The sequence below is a fragment of the Macrobrachium rosenbergii genome, chromosome 9, assembly GCF_040412425.1.
Source record: "Macrobrachium rosenbergii isolate ZJJX-2024 chromosome 9, ASM4041242v1, whole genome shotgun sequence".
In the NCBI taxonomy this organism is placed as follows: domain Eukaryota; kingdom Metazoa; phylum Arthropoda; class Malacostraca; order Decapoda; family Palaemonidae; genus Macrobrachium; species Macrobrachium rosenbergii.
Genome location: NC_089749.1, coordinates 20,658,594 through 20,681,921, shown reverse-complemented (window position 1 = coordinate 20,681,921; position 23,328 = coordinate 20,658,594). Strand labels below are relative to the sequence as shown.

The 23,328-nt window shown below is 38.3% G+C and overlaps 1 protein-coding gene across 4 annotated transcripts in view; it reads left to right on the top strand.

The window, feature by feature from the left end:
• The window catches only part of Uck (Uridine-cytidine kinase), a 202,979-nt gene that overhangs the window by 121,648 nt on the left and 58,003 nt on the right, over positions 1-23,328 (top strand). The window contains exon 1 of one of the 4 annotated variants that reach the window (XM_067108509.1): positions 18,874-19,274. The exons of 2 other annotated variants lie outside the window; for them this stretch is intronic. In XM_067108509.1, the coding sequence (XP_066964610.1) occupies positions 18,936-19,274 (339 nt within the window). In that variant the 5' untranslated portion in view covers positions 18,874-18,935. Of the gene's footprint in view, positions 1-18,873; positions 19,275-23,328 lie in introns of those variants that run through there. One more of the 4 variants, XM_067108508.1, reaches the window with a different exon arrangement.

The window sequence follows — 23,328 nt, the reverse complement described above, 5'->3', positions numbered from 1 at the left end:
CTGGTTTGTGGGTTTTTGTCCCTGTGGGTTTTGTCCCTGTCGTGCAGCTGAGGGCTGTCTTGGTGCCCCCGATGGAGGACGTATGTTTTTTTTTTTTCTGCCTGCTGTTTATTTTTGCCTTTGTTTAAAAGCTACTTTTTGTTTATAAAGTTAATTGTTTAACTTGTTTTTGTTTAGCCTGCCTTTGGCCTTTATTGTACTTATGGTTTTATCTTTTTGCAGACCTAGCTCACTTGTAAATATTGTAAAAAATTATTTTTAAGCTCATTTATTGTTTTTGTTGTTTTCCCCTCCTTTGTTTGTTGCATCTGCCGTCAGTCATGACAGCCCCGTCCTAGTATGTTAAGAAGAACCTGCATAACTTGGCCCGCTGGAGTCGTTACAAGCATCAAAGCATTTTTCTGGATGACCTCAAGCCTCTGCTGTTGGTCTTACCTGAGGCTTGTGCAAACTGGAGCTGCATACTCAACTTATGCTCTGATTGTCTGTAAATAGAACCTTCTGAGTAAGTGGTATGTGGTACCTTCTTGACAAGATGTAATCCTTGTAAGTGCACTGAGGCCCAGATTGTCTGTAAATAGAACCTTCTGAGTAAGTGGTATGTGGTACCTTCTTGACAAGATGTAATCCTTGTAAGTGCACTGAGGCCCATTCTTCTTTTTTCCTCAAGGAGTTGTATTTACGTCTCGGGAGATAGCGTGTTAGTACAGACTCCTTGATATATGTAGCTGCCCATCCATTTGATAGACTTTCCTTTGAGCAGAAGGTTGGGTAGAATTTGACTGTATTTTCTTGCCAAAGTTTTTGTCATGTTGATGTTGATTTTATCTCAGTTCTGCACATTTTTCCTCCATTTGCTGAAAAGCTACTTGCATGTTGAGTAGTGGCCGGCAAGGGCTTGTGATGACATTGCAAACATTGTTGGTATTGGCCTTGCTGCTGCACGGGCCACCAGCTGCAGCGAGAGAGTGAGACCCGCCAACCAAATTGAAATTCAGCAATGTCACTGACGTCACATTTTACATTTTAGGCTCAGCTGTTACGTCCGCATGTTGTAATTACAACTGTTTATTTCAGTTTGCAATTTAGTACTGAAGACGCAGTCGATAGGGAAGAAAACTGTCTGTTGACTATAGGAAAGTAAATGGGAGCAGACATGAATAAATCCTTCTTTATTCCTTAGACAGATTCAAAGTCTAAAAAAAAAAGATTGTCTCCGCAAATAATGCCATTAACTTCAAATATATATATATATAATTATATATATATATAATATATATATATATATATATATATATACACACACATATAATGTATTGTGCATATATTTTCACACATACAACTCGTATACTTATGGACAATTAAGATCACCTTTCCTGTTCATATTTATTTCCCGACGTTTAGTAATTTTTCATATATAATTACATCTTCAAAGGCTCTAAAATAGATAAAAACACATAATTAGCATAAAACTCAAACATAAATTGTTTACACTTAAGAGTGTATTCTTTTAAAAATCAAGATATATTAAATTTCACAAAGTAAGACGTTGTACGGGCCAGCCTTCCACCAGAGTAAAAGAAACACAAGTGGAAGGAAACTAAAAAATAAAAAAAGGACGAAAATACACCTCAAGACAGGAAAAGGGGCGTGGCTGTTGACTGCATGTTTAATGGGGGAACCAGCTGTTTGATCAATAAGGACTCCAAAATGGGTAATTCCTGGGTGTTGGATGTTTGTCCGATGATTTTAAAAACTTTATTTTCAATGTGTTTTGTAGCTTTTAGCGTCAGTTCTTATAATGGAATGTTCCGGGCTCGTGAGTCTGCTGCCTGTCCGGAAACTGACCCCCCTGTGACAGTCGATACGTACCTTAAGGAGCCTTCGTGTGGATCCCACATAAGTCCCTGAGTTACACCGGGGGCAAGTGTATTTATATACCACACAAGAGGACATGACAGGGCACGGACGATCCTTGAACTGAAACAGAGAGTGGATGGTCAAGGGATTTTTCGGAATCAGATTAACTTTTACAGCAGGAAAATGTTTTTGGATTACCTGAGTAAATTTTCTTTTAAAAGAACTATCACGTACATAGGGAAAGCTGGCATAAAATTCCAATTTTGGTACAGTATGATATTTTACTAGCGGGGAGAAGAAATTGTCTAACAATTTTCGGCAAATCTTACTGACAAAATTAGCAGGAAAACATTTGTTTTTAAAATAATTTGCTAAGAATATGTACTCCCTTTGAAACAAGTCCCAGTTAGAAGTGAGTCGTAAAGCTCTGTGGAATAATGTATAAACAGAATTAAGCTTAAAATTAAAGTAGCATGAGCTATAGAAATTCGAGCCTAATCCGGTAAAAGTTCGTTTTCCAAAAACAGTAGTGACAGAAGCATCATTTTGCCTTATAACTAGGACGTCAAGGACGGAAAGCTGATGGTTGGACTCCCTCTCGAGCGTAACCTGATGTTGAGTGTGGGCATTGACGAATTCGAGGAAGGAGTCGGCATGATGATCCTGTTTGAAGCGCAGAGAAAGTATCATCAACAAACTGGTATAAAACAAGAGAGCGGAAACCTGGGACAATCGTCTAACATGCCCTCCCCAAGGGCCTTTTATGAAAGATGTTATTGGAGGTGGGTCAAGGGGTGAACCCATAGCCATGCCCTCGATTTGTTTTAAATAACTTACCGTATGTATATATATATATATATATATATATATATATATATATATATATATATATATATATATACACATATATATACAGTATATTATATATATATATATATATATATATATATATATATATATATATATATATATATATATATATATATATATATATATATATAGAAATCATCACACACACACCTAGGTTCGATCCCGACATTGAGTCAGAAATTTATATATATATATATATATATATATATATATATATATATATATATATATATATATATATATATATATATATATAAATATATATATATATATAATGTATGTATGTATATATATATGCATGTATGTATGTATACGTGTGTGCATACCTTCCTGCAGCATACATAGACTATATACATGCCCAGAGATAACTTTCATCACAAAAATAACACACTTGTGATTCTGACGTCATCATAAATGTAGGGTCAAGTATTTGAATTCTTATGTCCATAGGGTTCAGCACCGAATAGGTACTAATGGTGCTTTCACCCTTACTAGTGTGCAGATGGTGCCGCACGAAACGAAGACGTGGATTGGTACCATGAAAACTGAGTCGCCTTTCAAACGGAGACCTGAAGTAAACATGACTGTGACATTACCCCGGGGCGACCAAAAATGACATTTGACTGAAGACAGCAAAGAAGTGACTTGATTCCGGAAGACATTGAGGAGTGGCTAAATATAGATAAGAATAAGCACTACTACTCCCTTAGTCTGCCACTACCCCGGGATGTTAATGAGTACTACTGATGCAGTTTGAGTGAAAGTTTTGCTGTCTGACACATCAGACACATCTCTTCTCCCATCAGTTTCTGGACCCTTTGTCAACAAGGACTTCCTCCCACCAATTCTCTCTGTCCTCTCTTCCAGAACATCAGCCCCGGGCACTCTGCATTTACCAAGAAATGCCAGGCCTTTGAAATAGTACTGAACCCCTTTATAAACATATGATCACACCATCGTACTTTCCACCAAAAAAGACTCTCCAAAGTCTTTCAGTAAACGTAATTCAATTACTTCCGGTGGTTGGGCAGTGTGAAAGCGTGGCATCTCAATAGAATACACTTGGGGACGTTTTGCGGAACGAGTGGCACATGCAACGAACAGAGACATGGGCATTTCAAGTGACACAGGAATTTCATCATTAAAAGAAAGCCTTTGAAAGGTGGTTAATTATTATTATTATATTATTATTCAGAAGATGAACCCTCTTCATATGAACAAGTCCACAGGTGTTATTGACTTGAAATTCAAGCTTCCAAAGAATATGGTGCTCACAAGGAAGTAAGAGAAGGTTAATCAAGCAATTTACCTTCGGATGATACTCTTGATTAGAGTCACCATTGTTGGAAAAAAAAAAAAAAAAAAACACAAATTTGGGTGGCTTTGTATAAAACAAAAATGTCTCCAGAAAGAGAAGCAACAGTGGAAACGATAAAAATTAAAAGATGAATGGTAGAGGCAGATGGCTCGAATAGCGATTGGTGGTTGATTTGGCAAGTAGAAGAGGATAGTAATAAAAAAAAAAAAAAGTTAAAAATGCGCCGAAGTTTCTTCGGCGCAATTGAGTTTTCTGTACAGCCGCTACGGCGTATAACCGAGGCCACCGAAAATAGATCTATCTTTAGGTGGTCTCGATATAATGCTGTATGAGCCGCAGCCCATGAAACTTGAACCACGGCCCGGTGGTGGCCTATCCTATATCATTGCCGGAAGCACGATTATGGCTACCTTTAACCTTAAATCAAATAAAAACTACTGAGGCCAGGGGGGCTGCAATTTGATATGTTGATGATTGGAGGGTGGATATTCAACATACCAATTGCAGACCTCTAGCGTCAGTAGTTTTGAAGATCTGAGGGCGGACAGAAAAAGTGCTGACAGAAAAAAGTGCGGACAGAAAAAAGTGCGGACAGAAAAAAGTGCGGACAGAAAAAAGTGCGGACAGAAAAAAGTGCGGACAGAAAAAGTGCGGACAGAAAAAAGTGCGGACGGACGGACAAAGCCGACACAATAGTGTTCTTTTCAGAAAACTAAAGCTGAGTGAAGTAAACCGAGATAAAACCTACCTGGAAAACCGCCCCTTGCTTCTGAAACATCAAACACGTTCCAGGACACTAACTGAGGATTTGGAGGTTTAATCATTAATGAAAAAGAACTGTCACATTGATCTTGAAATATAAGTGACAGAATGAAACTGAGTTCACCGACTTCAACAAAAGAATACACGAGTTTTGTAAAGTGAGTGATGAGACATAACCGGAAACCCCCTAAAATGGCAAAATTTCCTCCCTGATGTCCGTCAAAGAATACCAAAGGACTCTTCAAGGAAAAAGCAGGATTCGACTAGGAAAATGGCCCTAAGGATTCAAAATAAAACCCTTTTAGGAAAACCAGACATCCTTAAGAAAAAAAAAACACTCATGTGTAATGTTTAGTAAACCTAAACATTTCGCATAAAGATCTATTAGAATACAAAAAAAAAAACCGTTCTTGGTAATACAGAAAACATTTGTAGTAAAAATAAACATCCTTTCGCATAAAAAATTATTCTTAGGTATAAACAAAGTCTTGTAGTGAAAAGAAATTCTTTTTGGATACGAAAACAACCGTGTCATGTTTACAAAAGAAAAATATTTAAACCAAGAATACCTCTTACGACAAAAGCACACATTCTTGGGTGTAGGGAAAACCACTCTTAAAGAAAAAAGAAAATCCTTAGTCAAAAAAGTACTCACCGTTATGTGAAATGTGAACACTGAAGGGCACCTTAAAATGGAAAAAAGAAAAGAAAAAAAAAGAACAGGCTCTTACAAAGAAGAGCAGAAAAAAAGTCTCAGAAACACAAAAGCCTGGACGGAAAAGAGCCCGCGTTGCATGCCGCTGAACGCAACCGGTGCAGTCAGTGAGACAGTGACGTCAGAACGCCTTTAAACAAGTAAAAAATGCGCAGAAGTTTCTTCGGCGCAATCGAGTTTTCTGTGCAGTGTATAATGCTGTAGCCCATAGAACCTTCAGCCACGGCCCATGAAACTCAGCCACGGTCCGGCGGTGGCCTCAGCCACGGCCCATGAAACTCTTGGCCGAGGCCCACGAAACTCAGCCACGGTCCGGTGGTGCCTGTGTTGTTGGTACCTATAGCGGTGCCAAAAGTATGATTATGGCTAACTTTAACCCTAAATAAAATAAAAACTACTGAGGCTAGAGAGCTGCAATTTGATGTGTTTGATGATTGGAGGGTGGATGATCACCATACCAATTAGCAGCCCTCTAGCCTCGGTAGTTTTTAAGATCTGAGAACGGACAGAAAAAGTGTGGGCGGACAGACAAATAGCCATCTCAATAGTTTTCTTTTACAGAAAACTAAAAAGATATGTTCCACGTATTGATGTGTAAAGAAAAGACCCCGCTCTTTTATCTCGCCTCTTACTGTATAGCAGATTACCATTTCCGTAGGCTTCACAAGAAAGGAAGAAAATAAGAAGAAAGAGCGTTTACCTTGCTTTTTTTTTCGTTTTATTCATCCAGATGAACCCCATTCATATGGAACAAGCTCACAGGGGCCATTGACTTGAAATTCAGGCTTCTAAAGAATATGGTGATCCTTAGAAAGGAGTAACAGAAGGTAATGGGAAATACAGAAAGAAGAGATCTTATTAAAAGAAATAAATTAAATTAATAAATAAATAGAAAAAAGGTAAATAAATTATTAAAATACGAGAATAATATTAGGGTAGTAATGCATTGCGTCTTCGCTTGAATTTCTGAAGTAATATCACAGTAAATAAATTTATTCATTTTTATTTCCGTCTGATTTCTGAACAGAATAACAATAACTAAATGCAGGTCCCATGAAAATAATGAATCTATTTCAAATAAAAAATAAAACCACAAAAAAGAAAGAAAATGCGTGATAGTTTACCGAAAGATCACAGACTTAAAATAATTCCCCTGACCGGGAGCTATAAGTCGGTCAATCGATACTGAGCGCTGCCTGAAGGAACGAGGTAAGAAAGAAGTGGCCTAAAATTTCTGACCAAAGTATTTGTGTGTGTGTGCACGCTTGCGCGCGAGTATGTGTATACGTGCGCATATATGTCTGTTCACATCTTATATAATGTCTGTCTTGTATCTGATATCCCTTTGACCTAAATTGTCTTAGACGCTTGCTGGGTCTAATATTCATCGGTGGTAACCCATCCAAGCACTAAACAGACCATTGTTAGTAATATATATATATATATATATATATATATATATATATATATATATATATATATATATATATATATATATATATGCTATGACGATAATAGTCTACAGGTATTGAACGCCACGTTTAGAATTGACGTCGTCCAGCTCGGGGCCATCCTATCCGACCTCTGACTCTTTCTATTGGTATTGAGAAGGAGGGCACCTCGGTCGTTGCTTCGGAACAGTACGTCACGTCCCTATGGTCGGGACTTTCTGTCTCGACCCTCTCTTATTTTCAGTCATCTTCATGGCAGTAATCTTTAGAATTCCTGAAATTTTAGATCAAGTTATTGGTTTCTATTCAACATTAATAATATTTTATGATGTTTTGTAATATTTTATTCACCTTGCATGTTAATAGATTTTTATCTATTTATTAATTTACCTCCTCTTACTTCTTCCTAATGAACACCTTATTCTTTGGAAGCTGGAATTTCAAGCCAATGGCCCCTTTGGTGGGCTTGTTTATAGGAATAGGGTTCATCTTCTGAATAATAATAATAATAATAATAATAATAATAATAATAATAATAATAATAATAATAATAATAATAATAATAATAATAAATTTTTATAAATGGACTACTGAAACGTTTTTAAAATTCGTCATACCCATAAGGTTTTTGCAATATTATCTGATTTCATTTTTATTCTTCTGTAAGTGGAGTAGACATTCTTGAAGTTCAAACTCTTATCCGCGCATTCAATAAATATCCAGTTTCTGAATTTATTCTCGTGGTTAACTTGATACATGAAAGTAGATATCCAGGTTCTAGATTTATTCATGCATTTTATGGCTTACGTCATATATGAATGAATAAATCTATAAACTAGGTAAATATCCAATGTCTAGATTTCTTCATGTAGTTTATGATTTATTTGATATATGAATAAATCTAGAACTGGGTAAATATCCAGTTTCTGAATTTATTCTTGTATTGCAGTGTTTACTTAATGCATATAAAAATAAATTAAAAACTAGGCAAATATTCAGTTTCTTTATCTAATCATTGCTAAGCAAGTGTTTTCACAACAAATCTTTGCTGTTCTTATCAAAGCAGTTATGATCGAGGGGATATCCTGGTTATAAATACCGCAGCCTGAATTGAATGCTTATTTCCTTTGGGTTCTATCGCGGAATTCCCCGATAAAACGAAAATTTCGGGTGGTGGAGCCCGGGTGACTAAAATATCCCTTCCATTAAATGGACTTTCTATGTAATACCTATATAATTATGATATCTTGGCTATTTTAGGTTATTTTACGCCAGTTAGCGACCACTGGACTACGATTTACATCGATCATTGTCATCTCTGTAGTTAAGAGCGGTTTCCCTTGCGTGCTGAACAAACTGCGCATCAGTTATCATTTTTTATCGCTCGTGTGTCCTAAGTTTTAATCTTAGTATCTCCCTACCTTTATTCTTTCATTTTACTAACACCAGATGAAAATAGCTCGTAAGTAATGACAAGATTTCCCATACAGATAACTATTTTAAGGAATGCAATGATTATTTTATGTTATTTTCATTTATGCGAGTCTGAGTATCTCAAGGATTTGAAAGTCCTCTTTGGCGTTAATAGGACACAGCCAGTCAAGAGGTGCAAGTTGAAAGTGATGATTGTGAGAATCAGTTCTTCGTGTGCTCATAAGTAAAGGCTGATTCAGTCTCTACTGAAGTGAACTAAAAGAAGAGACGCTCTGTGAAAGAAAAGGGAACGTAAGACGTCATGGAATTCAGTTCAACCGGTACACGAGAACTGCGGAGAGAAGCAGCTGAAGTTGATGGGGGGAAAAAGTTATGTTCCGTAAAAATAAAATATTATATATATACGAGTATAAAAAAAAGGAAATGCAGTAGTTATAGCTGTGAAGATGGACAAAGAAATCAGAAGCGGAAGTGGCTTAATAATCCGTAAAATTGACGTATTATGAACGAAGAAGAAGCAGAAGTCAGTGCAATTATTCGTGCCTGTACACGAACAATAAGAAACCAGAATTTTTTTCGTAGCTATCTTACTAATATCGCGAGTTCATAACCTCTGCAAACAGGTTTCCAGTTGGCCCTAGGAAGAAAACCTTCATTTACTCTCATATCCCGGCCGAAGAACCAAAAGTTCAAACATTCGTTTCGGTGAAGCCTGAAAGGTCATTAACATAGAAAAACAGTCATCTCCCCATATGTAAAAAAACAAAAAAAAGTGGGTGGTAGGGAGATGAAAGAGAATAAATAAACGTCAGATGAAAATAAATAACCTATTTAAATCTATTCATTGTACAGAAACAAACAGTAATCTAAGTAAGGTAAACTACAGGAATGGTGCATGTTGCTTTAAACTAGTATCACAGCACGACCTTTTCAAACAGAATCACTCTGTAGAGTGCAGACTTTCACCGAAGATTTTACAAGGATCCTTCGAACCCTCTTCAATAAAACGCAACTTGCTAGTTCGATAACTTTTGGTGGCGTCTCACTTGCGCCAGGGTGACAGGATTCGTCCAGAGCAAGGTCTGTCTAAAGACCTTGGTCTCTCAGGATCGAGACGAGCGCATTTCCTGGAAATTCTTGGCATCTTACCGCCAAATTTTGTGCCAAATAGCCAATATTTTTCCCGCGTTATGGCGGTGTCCAATGGGCAAGTAGCCGACTTGCGCGTCTTCACTTGACCCACCAGTATTGGGCACTTTTACTGCCAAGTTTGGCTGGAGAATGACGTAAGATGCTATAGCTATATTGCCTATTCAACAGCTCTTTTAGGATTGTTAATGTTCTCGTGAGAAGTTTCACTGGGATCTGAATCCATCTCCGTGATAAGCAATCTGAACTGAGATGAAAAGAATAAATGTGGCTTTTGTTACCTTAATCATGATATAACATTATTCTTGCCTATTGTCTCGATCATAACGATACCTTTCACCTTTCTGTGATGCTGATGACAAGTTATACCGGTTTTCTTTTCTTCTATCATAGTAACTGCGGAAGTCTTCCTTTTCCGTTTTAATCATATTAATCCCTGCTATCTTGTAGTTCCTATAATTCCGTGTTCTCGAAGGTCTACACGACGAGATTTCTATCTGGAAGCAGCTCTCTCAAGACCCCAACCCACGCGCAGGTGAACGCGGGGTGAGCCAAGCTGAGGGATAATTTGTGACGTCAGAAAAGAACGGTGGGTCAGCGGTAGCCTATGCTGAGACAAATTTTTTTTTCGGACTAAAATGCAAACGCAATTGGGAAGTATATACATAAATAGTGCTGCCATGGCTGTTAGTGAGTTTCATCATTGAGAGAATAAAACTATCTGTGAAATTTAATTTGGGTTATAAGGAAAGTGGCAAGGAAAAGGCATAAGAAACAGTCGTACTTTTTTTGTCTTCGTTTAACGTGCTTTTATCCCATTTTTCATATGGGGTAAGCACGATGCCTTCTTTTTGAAGGACTTTGATTTGGCGGTGGGGTAGGCCGTAGCCTCGATCGGCTGCCCTGCCTGACATCGCTTAGACCCCGGTAGCACATGTGTATGTATTGTGCCAAATCCCCAGCTCCCTTTCTCCCAGCAGCGAAAGAGACGTGAGCGGTTTAGGCCGACAGTTCGAGACGTGTAAGGCGTCTGTTATGTTTTTAGAAGGTGTTGGAGTGGCTTTGTTTGTGTGTGTATTAGTCTGTAACACCCATTTGCTTTCAGCAAACCTATCATACAATATGATGAAAAGTATTTATTTTTCCATTTATACGAGATGCTATAGAAATATATTATTTGTTATATACAAATACCCAAATGAGGCAGATTAAAATTCACATCCATATACTGTATATACAAAACCATGTACAAGTGAATCACGAACGTAATAAGTATGCATGCTCCTGTATTCATATGTATATATATATATATATATATATATATATATATATATATATATATATATATATATATATGTTTATATATATGCAAATGTATAAGCTAAAGATTTTTTCATAACTACACAAAATATTTTTAACTACGAGACACGTGCATACTTAATAACTATATTTACATTTTTTTCATTCCCACATGCTTTACATTTACATTTAAATTCACAGTTTTTGCACCTTATCTGCCAGTTTCCTTGAGGTAATTTCTCTGTTCAAAATGCGTAGCCTGAAAAACGTAGGGTAGGGAACAAAATAATCTATTACATCACTCCGTAGAGGGATACATACAGTGCCCAATATAAGTAGAGAGCTTTTTGATAGCATCGCTATTAGGTTTTAGTGCTTTTTCGTTTTGATAACATTTGAACATATTTTCCATGGCTTTTAATTGTTCCGAAAATGTCTTTGATAGTGTTTTTATTCCCTTCTTTCCTGCTTATTGCCGAATACGTGCCAAGGAACCCATATTCAGGAAGTTATGAACAATGAAGCCTCCAAAGTATTCTAGACATTCTTCTTCTTCTTCTTTCCCGTAGTGAGGTAGTGCCGTCAGTGCACCTCACGCTGTTCACTGTAGGCATTACTTAGGGTTCTTTGCAGCGTCCCTTCGGCCCCAAACTGCGACCCCTTTCATTCTTTTTTACTGTACCTCCGTTCGTATTCTCTTTCTTCCAGCTTACTTTTCCCTCCCTCTCCTAACGATTGATTCAAAGTGCAACTACGAGGTTCTCCTCCTGTTAAGCTTTTCAGTCCTTTTTACTGTCATTTTTCGTTTCAGCGCTGAATGACCTCATAAGTCCCAATGCTTGGCCTTTGGCCTAAATTGTGTATTCCATCTGCCTTTTATAGCGGTTCCAAATCACTGGACCTTAGGTCTGTGGTGGATGTGCTGTCATTTTCTTCCCCAACAATATCCCAGTTATTTGGTAAGCAAAATAACATTGCTGATAGGCTTGATTTCTGTTGAAGGGATTCATTATCATCAACAAGGAAATAAGAAAAACAAGCAGACGATACATGATTGCCTTCATAACTGCCATCAGCATTGTGATTTGACCCCATGGGCGAGCTATTTTTTCCCTAGAAGATGTGATCCAACCAGATGCTTAACTGACACCTCAGATGGGTTCTGATAACATGCTCCCATTTATCACGAAGTTAAGTATACCTTAGTTTAACCAGACAGACAAATAAAGAAATGTTCTAGACCGTCCCGATTTAGCCCGTAAGTTAATATATGAAATATTAAATTTTGCCTTTACCACATCAAGCAATTTAGGCAAAGACTAGGAAGAGATGACCAAGCCTTTAGGAAAATCGGTAAAATCCCCCCCTTTTTTTCCACAGAACCTTATGGATGATACAGCATCAGTCATGCTATCCAATACTTTTCGTGTTTGCAAATCCAATCCATATACATTTGTTGTCGGTTTCTCATAGCGAGGGACTCGAGAATTAAATAAGTCAAACCAGGAATCAGTTAGGGATATGAAATTACTTGTAGCTTTCCAGTGTATCTCCTAGAATAAACCCTTGTTCCCAAAATACTCCAGTGGTTTGGCAGTCGATACGCTTCTAATGCCCCTTTCACACGAGGGGCAAAGACACGACGGCACTCGGATTTCCCCGTAATTCTCTGGCTTTTAAACAGTGTTACCAGATCAAACAGTCCAGGGCCGGCCGTAGGCACCGGCAGGCTAATCTATGACTTGGACCACACGCCGGGTAGAGGGCAGAGTGCAATCAGAGCTGTGTCTGGCAACGTGGTCCCTAGTCAGGCGCCCATCCAGTGCCTCAACAACGGGCACGGTCACTTCGATGGTTTGCACTGGTTTTCTCGTCTATGACGTCATCTACGCTCGTGATCGCCATCCACACAAAAGGTTGGTAACAGTGTCTGCCCGGCGTGCATTTGCCCCTTGTGTGGAAGGGGCTCCGCTTAAGTCATCATCGTTGTTAATGGGGTCGTTTGGTGTTGTTTTAAAACAAGGGGCAGCGTCCGTGTCTAAAACATTTTTTTTCCTCTGTAGGATTTCTGTAAATATTATAAAGCGTGTTATGGTTGTTGTGTGTGTGTGTGTGTGTGTGTGTGTGTGTGTGTTGTTCTATCGTAGTGAAATTCTTGCTTTCATGTTGAATTTTGAACAAGATCGTTTTCACATTGCTGCAACTAATAATAAAACGATATCCTGGTACAAAACTCAGGTCAAGTACGGTAGAGTACATGAAGAAAGTTAAATAAAACTCATAAGGCAAATGCGGTAGATAGCAGGAAGAAATTCTTAATAAAACTCTCAAGGTCAAATACGGTAGATAGCAGGAAAAATGTTATAATTCCTCATTCTCAGGGAAACAGTGAAAAACAACAATATGACCTCGTTTTTTTCAAATTCGATGAACAACCGTTCACAGCACAGTATTTTTGGCATATTGTTGAATAATAATAATAATAATAATAATAATAATAATAATAATAACATAATAATAATAATAATAATAATACGGAAGTACAAATGTTTTCCTGCCAATCACCAATCACGAATGAGAAGTCAGTAGCCTGACATGGGATAAGCAAGGTCGGGAGGTCTATTCTGACGTCATAATCCGGAATGCGCAGGTAGCGACAAACTTTGTGCCTCCCGTGGGTTGACCTCCCTTTTGATTTCGGCGATGCGCATGCGTCGTTTGCCATATCGAAAAACACTTCCCTCATATCCAATTTCTTGTCTAATCGTCAACGATAACACAGAAATGACAGCCATGAGCTGAAGTCGTAAACAGCTGTTAGCAGAAGAGAATGAGATAAATCAAAGATTTTTATCGTTTCCTTCAGACTTTTAGCCTTGAAGATAAGAAGAGATCTGGAAAACTATAGAAGCGTTGTTTTCGAATCGTAGATGCCACGTGTGTCTCAACAGTAAGAAGTAAAGATACACACACATTGACACACATATTACACACACACACATAACACACATATATATATATATATATATATATATATATATATATATATATATATATGTGTGTGTGTGTGTGTGTGTGTGTATTACAGAATATGAGTGTTACTTGTTCCTTGCCAATTTAAACACTTGCATTTTGCTCTCAGAAGCTTGCCATGAAGTTTATGACCTTTGGCCACTTCACAGGAACAGGAACTCCTTTGCAGTTAATATGTATATTATCCTAAATAAAGTTCATTGTCGCTCCAACGTCAGAACTTTGTAAGGAAAAGTTCCTCGTTCCTGGTTCCTAAGCGCTCACGCCACACACGCAGTTGCTGGCACACTACATTATTCGCGTGAGGTGCAGAGTTCCCCCCCCCCTTTTTTTTTTTTAACTTGATACAGCTTTACTTTATACCTTTTCTCTTTCATACTGTTTATTACATTTTTTTTACTGAATTCCCTTGTTTCTTACAACTTTAAACTTCTTTACCTTTACATTAATTTTCAGGCCTAGTCATATACGAGTATATTGCCCGTTTTGTTAGGGGATTCCAGGGTCTCTAAACTAATGTCATGTTCTTTTTTTTTTGTAGGGTTTTACAACTGAATAAATGTTCCAAGGAAAATATTCCTAAGCCTTTTCCCTTCTTCGTTGGCTGTCATAGAAGCCAAACTGGTTAGGACCGGGCGCATGGATTAGGGGGGCGCTCTGACGGAGGATGGACGTAGGATACCCGGTCCAGGGTCTTGAGTTGGGAAGGGGCTGGTTTAAAGCGCCGTAATGACTTCAGGGTGTGGCTGAGTGACGAATATACTGACGTAAGGGCTCATCTTCGACGTGTTTATATTGATGAGATGTTTGTCACGTAGTCATTCTTCTTCTTTTTTTTATACCTTTGTGTCCCTTCTGATATATCGATATCCCTTCATCTTCTTTCCTTTCTTATGAGAGCTGCGTTCCCGAAATGTTAGAATTTTGTTTGTTTGTTAGGGCTATAGGTTCTTTTTGTGACATAGTAACCCTTATTTTGTCTTTCCCTCTCTGTGTAGTCTTTTCACTTTTGAAAAGTCTCCATGCTGCATCTTCATCACAAGTAGCATTAACTGGAAACTGCCAATTAAATGCATGTCAGTCAACCTTACCAGGCTGTCCGAAGGCCGTTCCCGGGTTTCCCATCTGACTTGAAATTCCTAACGTCGGCCTCGGGAACGAGGCGAGAATGCCCGGAACTTCGTTAAAAAATAGTTGAAGAAGAAGAATAATAAAGTAAACCGAGAGATTGTTTTAAATTGCCCAGACAAAAATGGGAAATGTTGCTGTACGGTTTTAATAATAACAGATATAAAATGCGCTGAATTTTCTTCGGCGCAATCGAATTTCCTGTACAGCGTATAATCAAGGTCACCGAAAATAGATTTATCTTTCGGTGGTCTAGGTATAATGTCGTATGAGCCGCGGCCCATGAGCCGGTCCTATATCGTTGCCAGACGCACGATTATATATGGTTAACTTTAACCTTAAATAGAATCAAAACTACTGAGTCTAGAGGGCTGCAATTTGGTATGTTTGATGATTGGAGGGTGGATGATCAACATAACAATTTGCAGCCCTCTAGCCTCAGTAGTTTTTAAGATCTGAGGGCGGACCAAAAGTGCGGACAGAAAAGGTGCGGACGGACAGACAAAGCCGGCACAATAGTTTTCTTTCAACGAAAGCTACAGTAAAAATCTAAGGAGCAATTCTGGGCGCGAGGACACAAGTGTTAAATGACAATAGACATGTCTGTCAAACTCGGCTAAACCAAATACAAACCAGATCGAAACATGCAAGAGTAGAAATGAAACGAGCGAAAGCATCCCCTGAGGAGCAAATGAAAGGCTCTTTCTTATCTCCAAGCAAACCTTCTGTGGGAGGCATTAGATCTATTCAGGCGCAGTTAAAGCTCACTCGCCAGCACACAAAAGAAACTCATAGATCCTGGGGGTCAGTTTTCATTGGCGATAAATGAGCTGCTTTCGAACATTGCGTGTTGGAAGCCATGATGTCAGGAGGCACAGTCTAGAGTCAACGATGAAACATTCTTTTTGTGCACGGGGTGTTTGATTTTAAACCCCTTTCGCGTAGGAGAGAGAGAGAGAGAGAGAGAGGAGAGAGAGAGAGAGAGAGAGAGAGAGAGAGAGAGATAACTTCAAGTTACCGCGAGATGACAAGACGTTAATACTTGAGATAAGCGGAAATGGTGTGATCAGTTGGCAGTTACATAATATCCTACTATCTCCACAGTAAACTTGATATATATATATATATATATATATATATATATATATATATATATATATATATATATATATATATATAATAGCATCCAATGTTTCTGTACTTTTCCATCTTCGGTGAAAAATAAACCTAACAAATAAGGAATAGGATATAAAAATATAAAAGCACACGGAAGGAAAAAATATTACACAATCGCAACATTTAATGCAGTAAGCAATGAATGATGAGACAGCGTGGAATAATTAGAAATTAAGTCAAAATCAACGAACGATAACTACACAAAGAAACAAACTGAACATGGACTGACGAGGAGTCTCGTTCTCACTAATCTCGTGTAAAGAGGTGGACCAACTGAGGCAACTGAACACGAATGCAACACTTTACAAAGTAAAGTTTATTTTAATCTGTCTCAAGTGGACTTGAGCCTTTTGGAGTGAGGGCGCTGAACTCTTCGGTTAACAAGAAGGTCCTTTCAGCCCAAAGACCTGAGTCCAAGAATCTTAAAATCAGGAAGAGCGCTGCCTCTCTTTCTTTGTTATATTACAAAATCTTACGATTGAGAAGTGGTGTTTTTCTACTGTGGAGAGCTGCGCCAGGGTCTCAGAATCAAGAGAAATGATGTTTCTATGTTTGGAACCCGGAGAAGGGTTGTACAATCATGAAGAGTGATGTTTCCTTATCAAGGACCTGAGCAAGTATCCTAAGGACCACATGCTTGATGCCATGCCTATTCTATCGACACTGAAATTATAGCAGCAGTCAGTTTTATCAAACTGCTTCGTCTCATAGATAGGTTTCTTATACTTCTTGCACGAAACTCGAATATATGTCTGAATAAGATTGAGAATTTACCACTGTGCTTAAGAGAACTAAAAGATAAGACGGTTCTCTTCTGCCTCGTTTTGATTTTCTGTGAGAGCAAAATCCATCCCAAGTTAAGCAGCCTGGCAACTGGGCTGGTTTATTCCGCCAGCACTCGAGAAAGAATTGGTTGCACTACCTCCTTGGAAAGTTTGATGACGTTACGCTGGCTAGGGTTCTACATACACCTCAGTAAGTTTGTCTGTCTCTCCACAAGGTATCTCCAAAAATGACAGTTGGTTTTCGTGGAATTTCTATGGAGAATGAGGACACAGTTTATTAGATTTGGTATAGATCCGGATAAGAGTTCGATGCACATCCGGATCTAAATGCATCCTTAAAGGGTTTTGGGTTCTTTTTTTTTTAGGTTGACATATCACAGCATAAAAATCCATAGATACTGAATAAAAATAAAGATAAACACTAAAAATTTTCCAATTTTTCCGTGAAAATAATGTTGTCTCTTGTGTCCTATTACATACCCCACTTGAAGCAGTATATATATATATATATATATATATATATATATATATATATATATATATATATATATATATTTCTTCAACTAAATTCTTTTTCCTCTAGCGAGGATGGCGTCCAGAAAGTGTAACATTTCTGATTCCTAACAAAAATATTTGATGAGATTGCAGCCCATCACAATGTACTACCTTCAGGTACATAATTCAGTGCTTGGGTCAACAGTGGCGTGTTGCTAATTTAATCTGTCCGTCCTTTCCCATGATTCGAACCAGGGCCATCATGCTCGTTGAATTGGTGGTTATGACATTTATGGAGCTTCCAAAAAGAGTCAAGCTGGCACATTTCTGATCAGGACTTCCTTCATTCTAGTTCAAAATGTTGACAGAAAAGGACATTTTTCCGCCAAAAGTGACCATTGCAGACGCGACAAGCAATCTGTTATCATTGTTATCATAAATATCATAATTACTTTCACATCGCCATTATCATCATTGTCCGTTCAGTGAATTCTCTGCTAATAGACCAAGCATAACTCATGCACTAAGACAGTTATATTCCAGAAAAACTAGAAATAACCAAACAAGTAATGATGAGTCACATTGCAGTACATTACTCAGATGCTTGCGTGACTTCTTGAGCATAAAAAAGATAACCATTATTTTTCACTCGTGTTTGCAATTCCTGTCATAATATTTTGGGAAAATTGGGAGTTTTAATGATTAAGTTTATTGTTTTACCGAAAATTTGGCTACAGTCAGGTTGAGGTGAGCCTTTGGCTTTGCAACGGCCCCCTAATAACTTCAGGAGCTGCTTCCTGTTTATCGAGAACAGACTGTATGAACCTTATGGTCTACATTGAAACTGCTTAAAGGTCAGATTTAAAAAGTCTGTGTCCTCTGCGTGAAGTCAGTCAGAATTTAAAACTGTCTATCCTTGACTAGTTCTTGATGTCTTTGAAGAAGATAAACGAATTTACCAGCGAAATTATCTGCCTTCCAGAATCCTAGATAATGGTGCATCCACGTCTGACGTAAAGTTAAAACAGCTTTCTGCGATTTTAGAGTCAGTTTGGCGTTATGCAGTAATGCGTTTACAAATTGATGCGAAGCACAAAATACATTTTTTTTATATTAAGAAAAAGAGAATATATTACAATTGCTTACTGTGTTGTTCGGAAATAACACTAGAGATAGCCACGGATGTCTGTTTGACAGATAAGCATGTTGACTCAAAACAACCCGGCTAACATGAATCGCTTGGCAATATTTTTACGCGAGAATGTACAAACGGAACTGCTTTGTGGTTCCATATAACATTTTTCTTTCATTTCTGAAATAAAAAATCTTACGCTTGTTCAATGGTAATGAAGGGAGTTGAAGACATCTTAAAAGAGGTACATGCATATCGATCGAGATGGGTAGAACACTTTTCGTAAGTGAATTATTGCTGGCAGTAGAGCACGTGGGTTGGTTTTATCATGATTTCCCACCGATTTTCTCGTAGATTTTACAGTATTGTGACATTATCTACAAACAGACAATATTATTCGTCGTTATTTCCTTATCTGAACAGTGGGATCTTTGGAAAAGAAGCAAGTACAAATTTGTATGGCAAAAGATGTAGGGACAGCCGTCGCATCTCGTTCTCGGCGGCGACTGTTTCTCAGTTACATTGCAACCGAGGCCTCAACCGCATCCGGATTATGTCCACGCACAAGACCGAAGACCTGAACAGACTTCACAATGGCGTTACGAATGGGTTTGGCCCCAAGACACCATTCTTGATAGGTGTGGCGGGAGGCACGGCCTCTGGAAAGGTAATGAGAATCTTTCAATCCTTGTGCATTTGCAGCATGAATAGTGTAAACAGAAACAAAGCTCTTCGAAATCTGTATGGCAAATGGGACCTCTGAATTGTTTATTTTTGTATTGCCACGCCAGCGATCTCTGATTTCCACTTTTCTTATGTAGTCTGGAGTCAAGCGTGTCTCTTGCACACAAATATCTGAGCACTGTCTGCCAAATGCATCAGTGTAGATCTTTGTCATATAACGGGAACGAGTTGCTTTTGTGTTCCGCTGCCACCACACCACTCCATATGTAAATGAAAAGCCTGCGGCTACCGCACTCGTTTTACTCTCACGGGAAATGGTCGATTTTGGAAGTGATCCATTTGGGTAGCATGATTTATTATCTATTCCAGCTGGTCCTGTAGGTTAGTATGCAAGTTTAAGGATGCGCAGTTCCTGTGATGAAAGTAGTTTAGACCACCAAATGGACCATTAACAAAACGTGCTTATAACCTTTTGAACCTTATATAGGTTAAGGTTGTTTTCTTAAGCAACAAAGTAGATAGGTTAGGCAAGGTCCTCATTCCCTTTCTGGGAATTTAGCCGGGGGTAGATATAAATGCTGACCAGTTGGAACATGCAGACCACTTTTGAAGACACTTGTTTTGCTAGTCATTGTTCCTTGTTAATAGAATCAACCAGTCACCAAGACCAAAAGTATATGATGTAATCCATCTGATATAATCCGGCTTAACCTTGCTAATCCCTTAATACTGGTCTAGCTTAAATAAAGAAATTTTTAGTAATTTTTTGGGAGATGACAAGCAACGGTATAGGCTAGTCTAGGTACAAAGGAGGAGGAGGTTGATAATGCGAATAAATAGGACAAAGCTAGCCTATAGGACTTGGCAGCATAGTGAAATGTCAGAAACTCAATATATTATATATATAGCGTAGGCTATATATGCAAACTTTGAATTTATAAAATTAAATAATGGGTGGTTGAATACCATAAAAGAAAATTACTGTCAACTAATGCAGTCAGTTGCGACAGTATGTTTAGTGACGTTATGGTATTTGCTAAAAATTAAGAATATTCACCTAAAGCAAATAAAACTCAAATCTTCCCTTCCTTCATGACACTTACCTGACACAATAAGTACTGTACTGCTACCTAAACTGCTACCCTATGTATGCCTGCTGAGCATAGTATAATTTGGCATACTTGTTGTTTATATTAGTTTTGTTGTCATGCAGATGTGGCATTCAATAAAAGGGACCACGAAAGCGTAAAATCAGTAATCACAGTGAATGCAAAGATAACATAATACTGTATAGAAGTAGGTTAAGCTTCAGTGGCTGAAAATATTAGAGGTGTACTGGAACATGGTTCCTGCTAGTTCCAGCCGGAACAGGAACTTTTATTTGATATCCAAGCGGTTATCGTACTACAGTATGCGGTGATTAGTAGCATATGGCAGTTATTTCAAAAACACTTGCGGGAAATTGTCAAGACAAACATCAACCAGTCATGCCATTTATCAACCAGTGGTAATATATATGGGGTAAGTCAGACACTGTGCTGAACTGTATGCATTCATTTGCTGGGATCTGTGAGTTGAAAGTGAAGATTACTATGGAGCCATCACTGTCTATCAGACGCGCTTGTTAGCCCGTCGACCGCTACACCCCTACTGATGTTTAACTTTTCAAACTGAACTCGCTTAGGTCATAGACCTCAGCTGATTGGTCTCTTATAATCGAAAGGAACCAATAGGGCTCTTCGATGTATGGCACTCATTTGAATTACCCATGCCAAACCTCAACAATCGTATGGCGTCAACGACTCAGTGGTATCTATCTGTTCGTTTCTCTCCGATCACAAAGACTTACAAACACCCAGCAGATTTTCTGTTATGTCTCACACATGAATTTCTATATAATCAGTTCACCACTCCCCCCTCAAAGTTCTGCGTCTCGCAGGACTCAACACTAATTTTTTTTTTTTTTATTATTAGTTTCTCTGCTATTTTTGCAATGCCATTTGAGTACCTTACCTCCTGACATATGTTATCAATAATTCATGCAAAAACAAAACTAAAATTTAGCAAGCCAGGGTCAAATTGCACAGTTACAATTGGCAGTTTACAGTGTTATGAATTCCACGCATCACATTGCTATGATTTGATTGATTGATTTATTTTTTTTATAATATAATAAAAAAGAGAATCATATAGGATCAATGGAATAATAATTTTTAGCTACACACATTAACACACACAACTTTCTTAGAATTTAGATTGAAATAACCTGTAGTTCAAATAATCAAAACAACGCAAAAAAACAAGATTGCTGTCAATCATTAAGACAAAATAATTTTGTAAAAATCACAAAAATAAAAAAAAAAGAATAAATGATATCAGTAGGCATGAATAAAATCAACTACAAAAAATGAAGTAAAAGATCATGGAATGCAAGTACATAAACATGTTTATGATGTTTTCTTTTCACAACAGTACATGACACCAGTGTTTGTAACCTTCGTCTGTATGCACATTGGTTGCACTATTAATGATCCCCAGACATGCTTGCACGTCATTTTCACTCTCCTCTCCCAGATAGCCAGGCATTCCCGGGAAAAGGGGGTATTGGCTTATTCAGGTGCCACATCAAGACATCTTCTTTGACAGGATGCACGTGTGATAGGTGGTACTCGCCTTGGACACCGGTTTTAATATGATGGATCACCGCTGTGTTTTTAATTTCTTTCATGCGATACAGTCCCAAGTAGGCGGACTCGAGTTTGTTTCCTCGGTTGCAGCCTTTTCGATAGATTCTGTCCCCTATTTGTATCTTAGATGTTGCGTGCGGAATCGCTGATCATATTTCGTCTGATACTTTTCATTGGCCCTCAACAGAAGCGTCTGCGTTGTCTGAAACACTCTTCGTGTCAGGTTACAGAACGTCACCCGATATTGTTCGACACTATATAGTGGTAAAGTTCTAGGGTCCATGATCACAGTATATGGCAATGAAGGGTCCTGTCCATGCACTAAAAAATAGGGGGTATCTCTTATGGAGCCGTTATACGCCATATTAAGTGCAAGTTCGCCATTGGCAACATCTCTACCATTGATTTGGACTGTCTGCCATAAATATTTCAAAATATTTGTTACTTCTCTATTAATGGAATTCAACTAACCCATTGGCTGAAGGCCAGAAGATGCGATAGTGAAATGTTGTACATTTAACATTTTTGTTAGGTCTTTTATTACTTCATTAATAAATTCACGTCCATTGTCACTGATTAACGTATGGGGACAACCGAACTTCATTATGAATGAACACTAGGCTTTGGCAAGTGATATCGCAGATTTATCCACCATCACATACGTGTGCGTATACAGTACCGCTTGAACGCATCCACCATCACACACACATACCTGAATTGCCTGTCCCCTGGGGGGAAGGGTCCCACAACATCAATGTGTACTCTGGCAAATTTGATTGGCTCCACTGGCCACATTCGAGCCTTCGGAATAGTATGTCTGTTGTTCATGGTATTACAGATGTGGCACTGGGAGATGAATTTTACAATGTCTTTTCTCATTCCTACACAAAAAAAAAGATTCTCATGCCCTCTTGAGGAACCTTTCTATACCTATATGTCCTGCATAGGGTCTCACATGTATCGTGTGGATGGCTTTCTCTACCAAAGAGGGAGGAAGGACAACGCGAGATCGGATATCGCCTGGTCTCTTCTCATATTTACAAAATAAGATATCTCCTTCAAGGAAAAACATATCTTTGGGCACTGTTAGGAAATCGGGAAACTCGTTGCACGCACCTCTTACATAAGTCCTAACCTGTTCAACCTAGGGTTCGGACTTCTGACCCCTCATCACCTCTTCTACACTCCAACCACACAAATCAATCACACACTCACTCTCACTCCCAGGGCATCCGCTTCCTGACCTCCCTGGAGGGTCAGCTCTCTCGTTCTCACAGCTGTTTTGATTCATACCCCTTCTGTCTCTTCTTAATTTTCGAGATACCGAGTTATTCCCATTGCCCACATCGG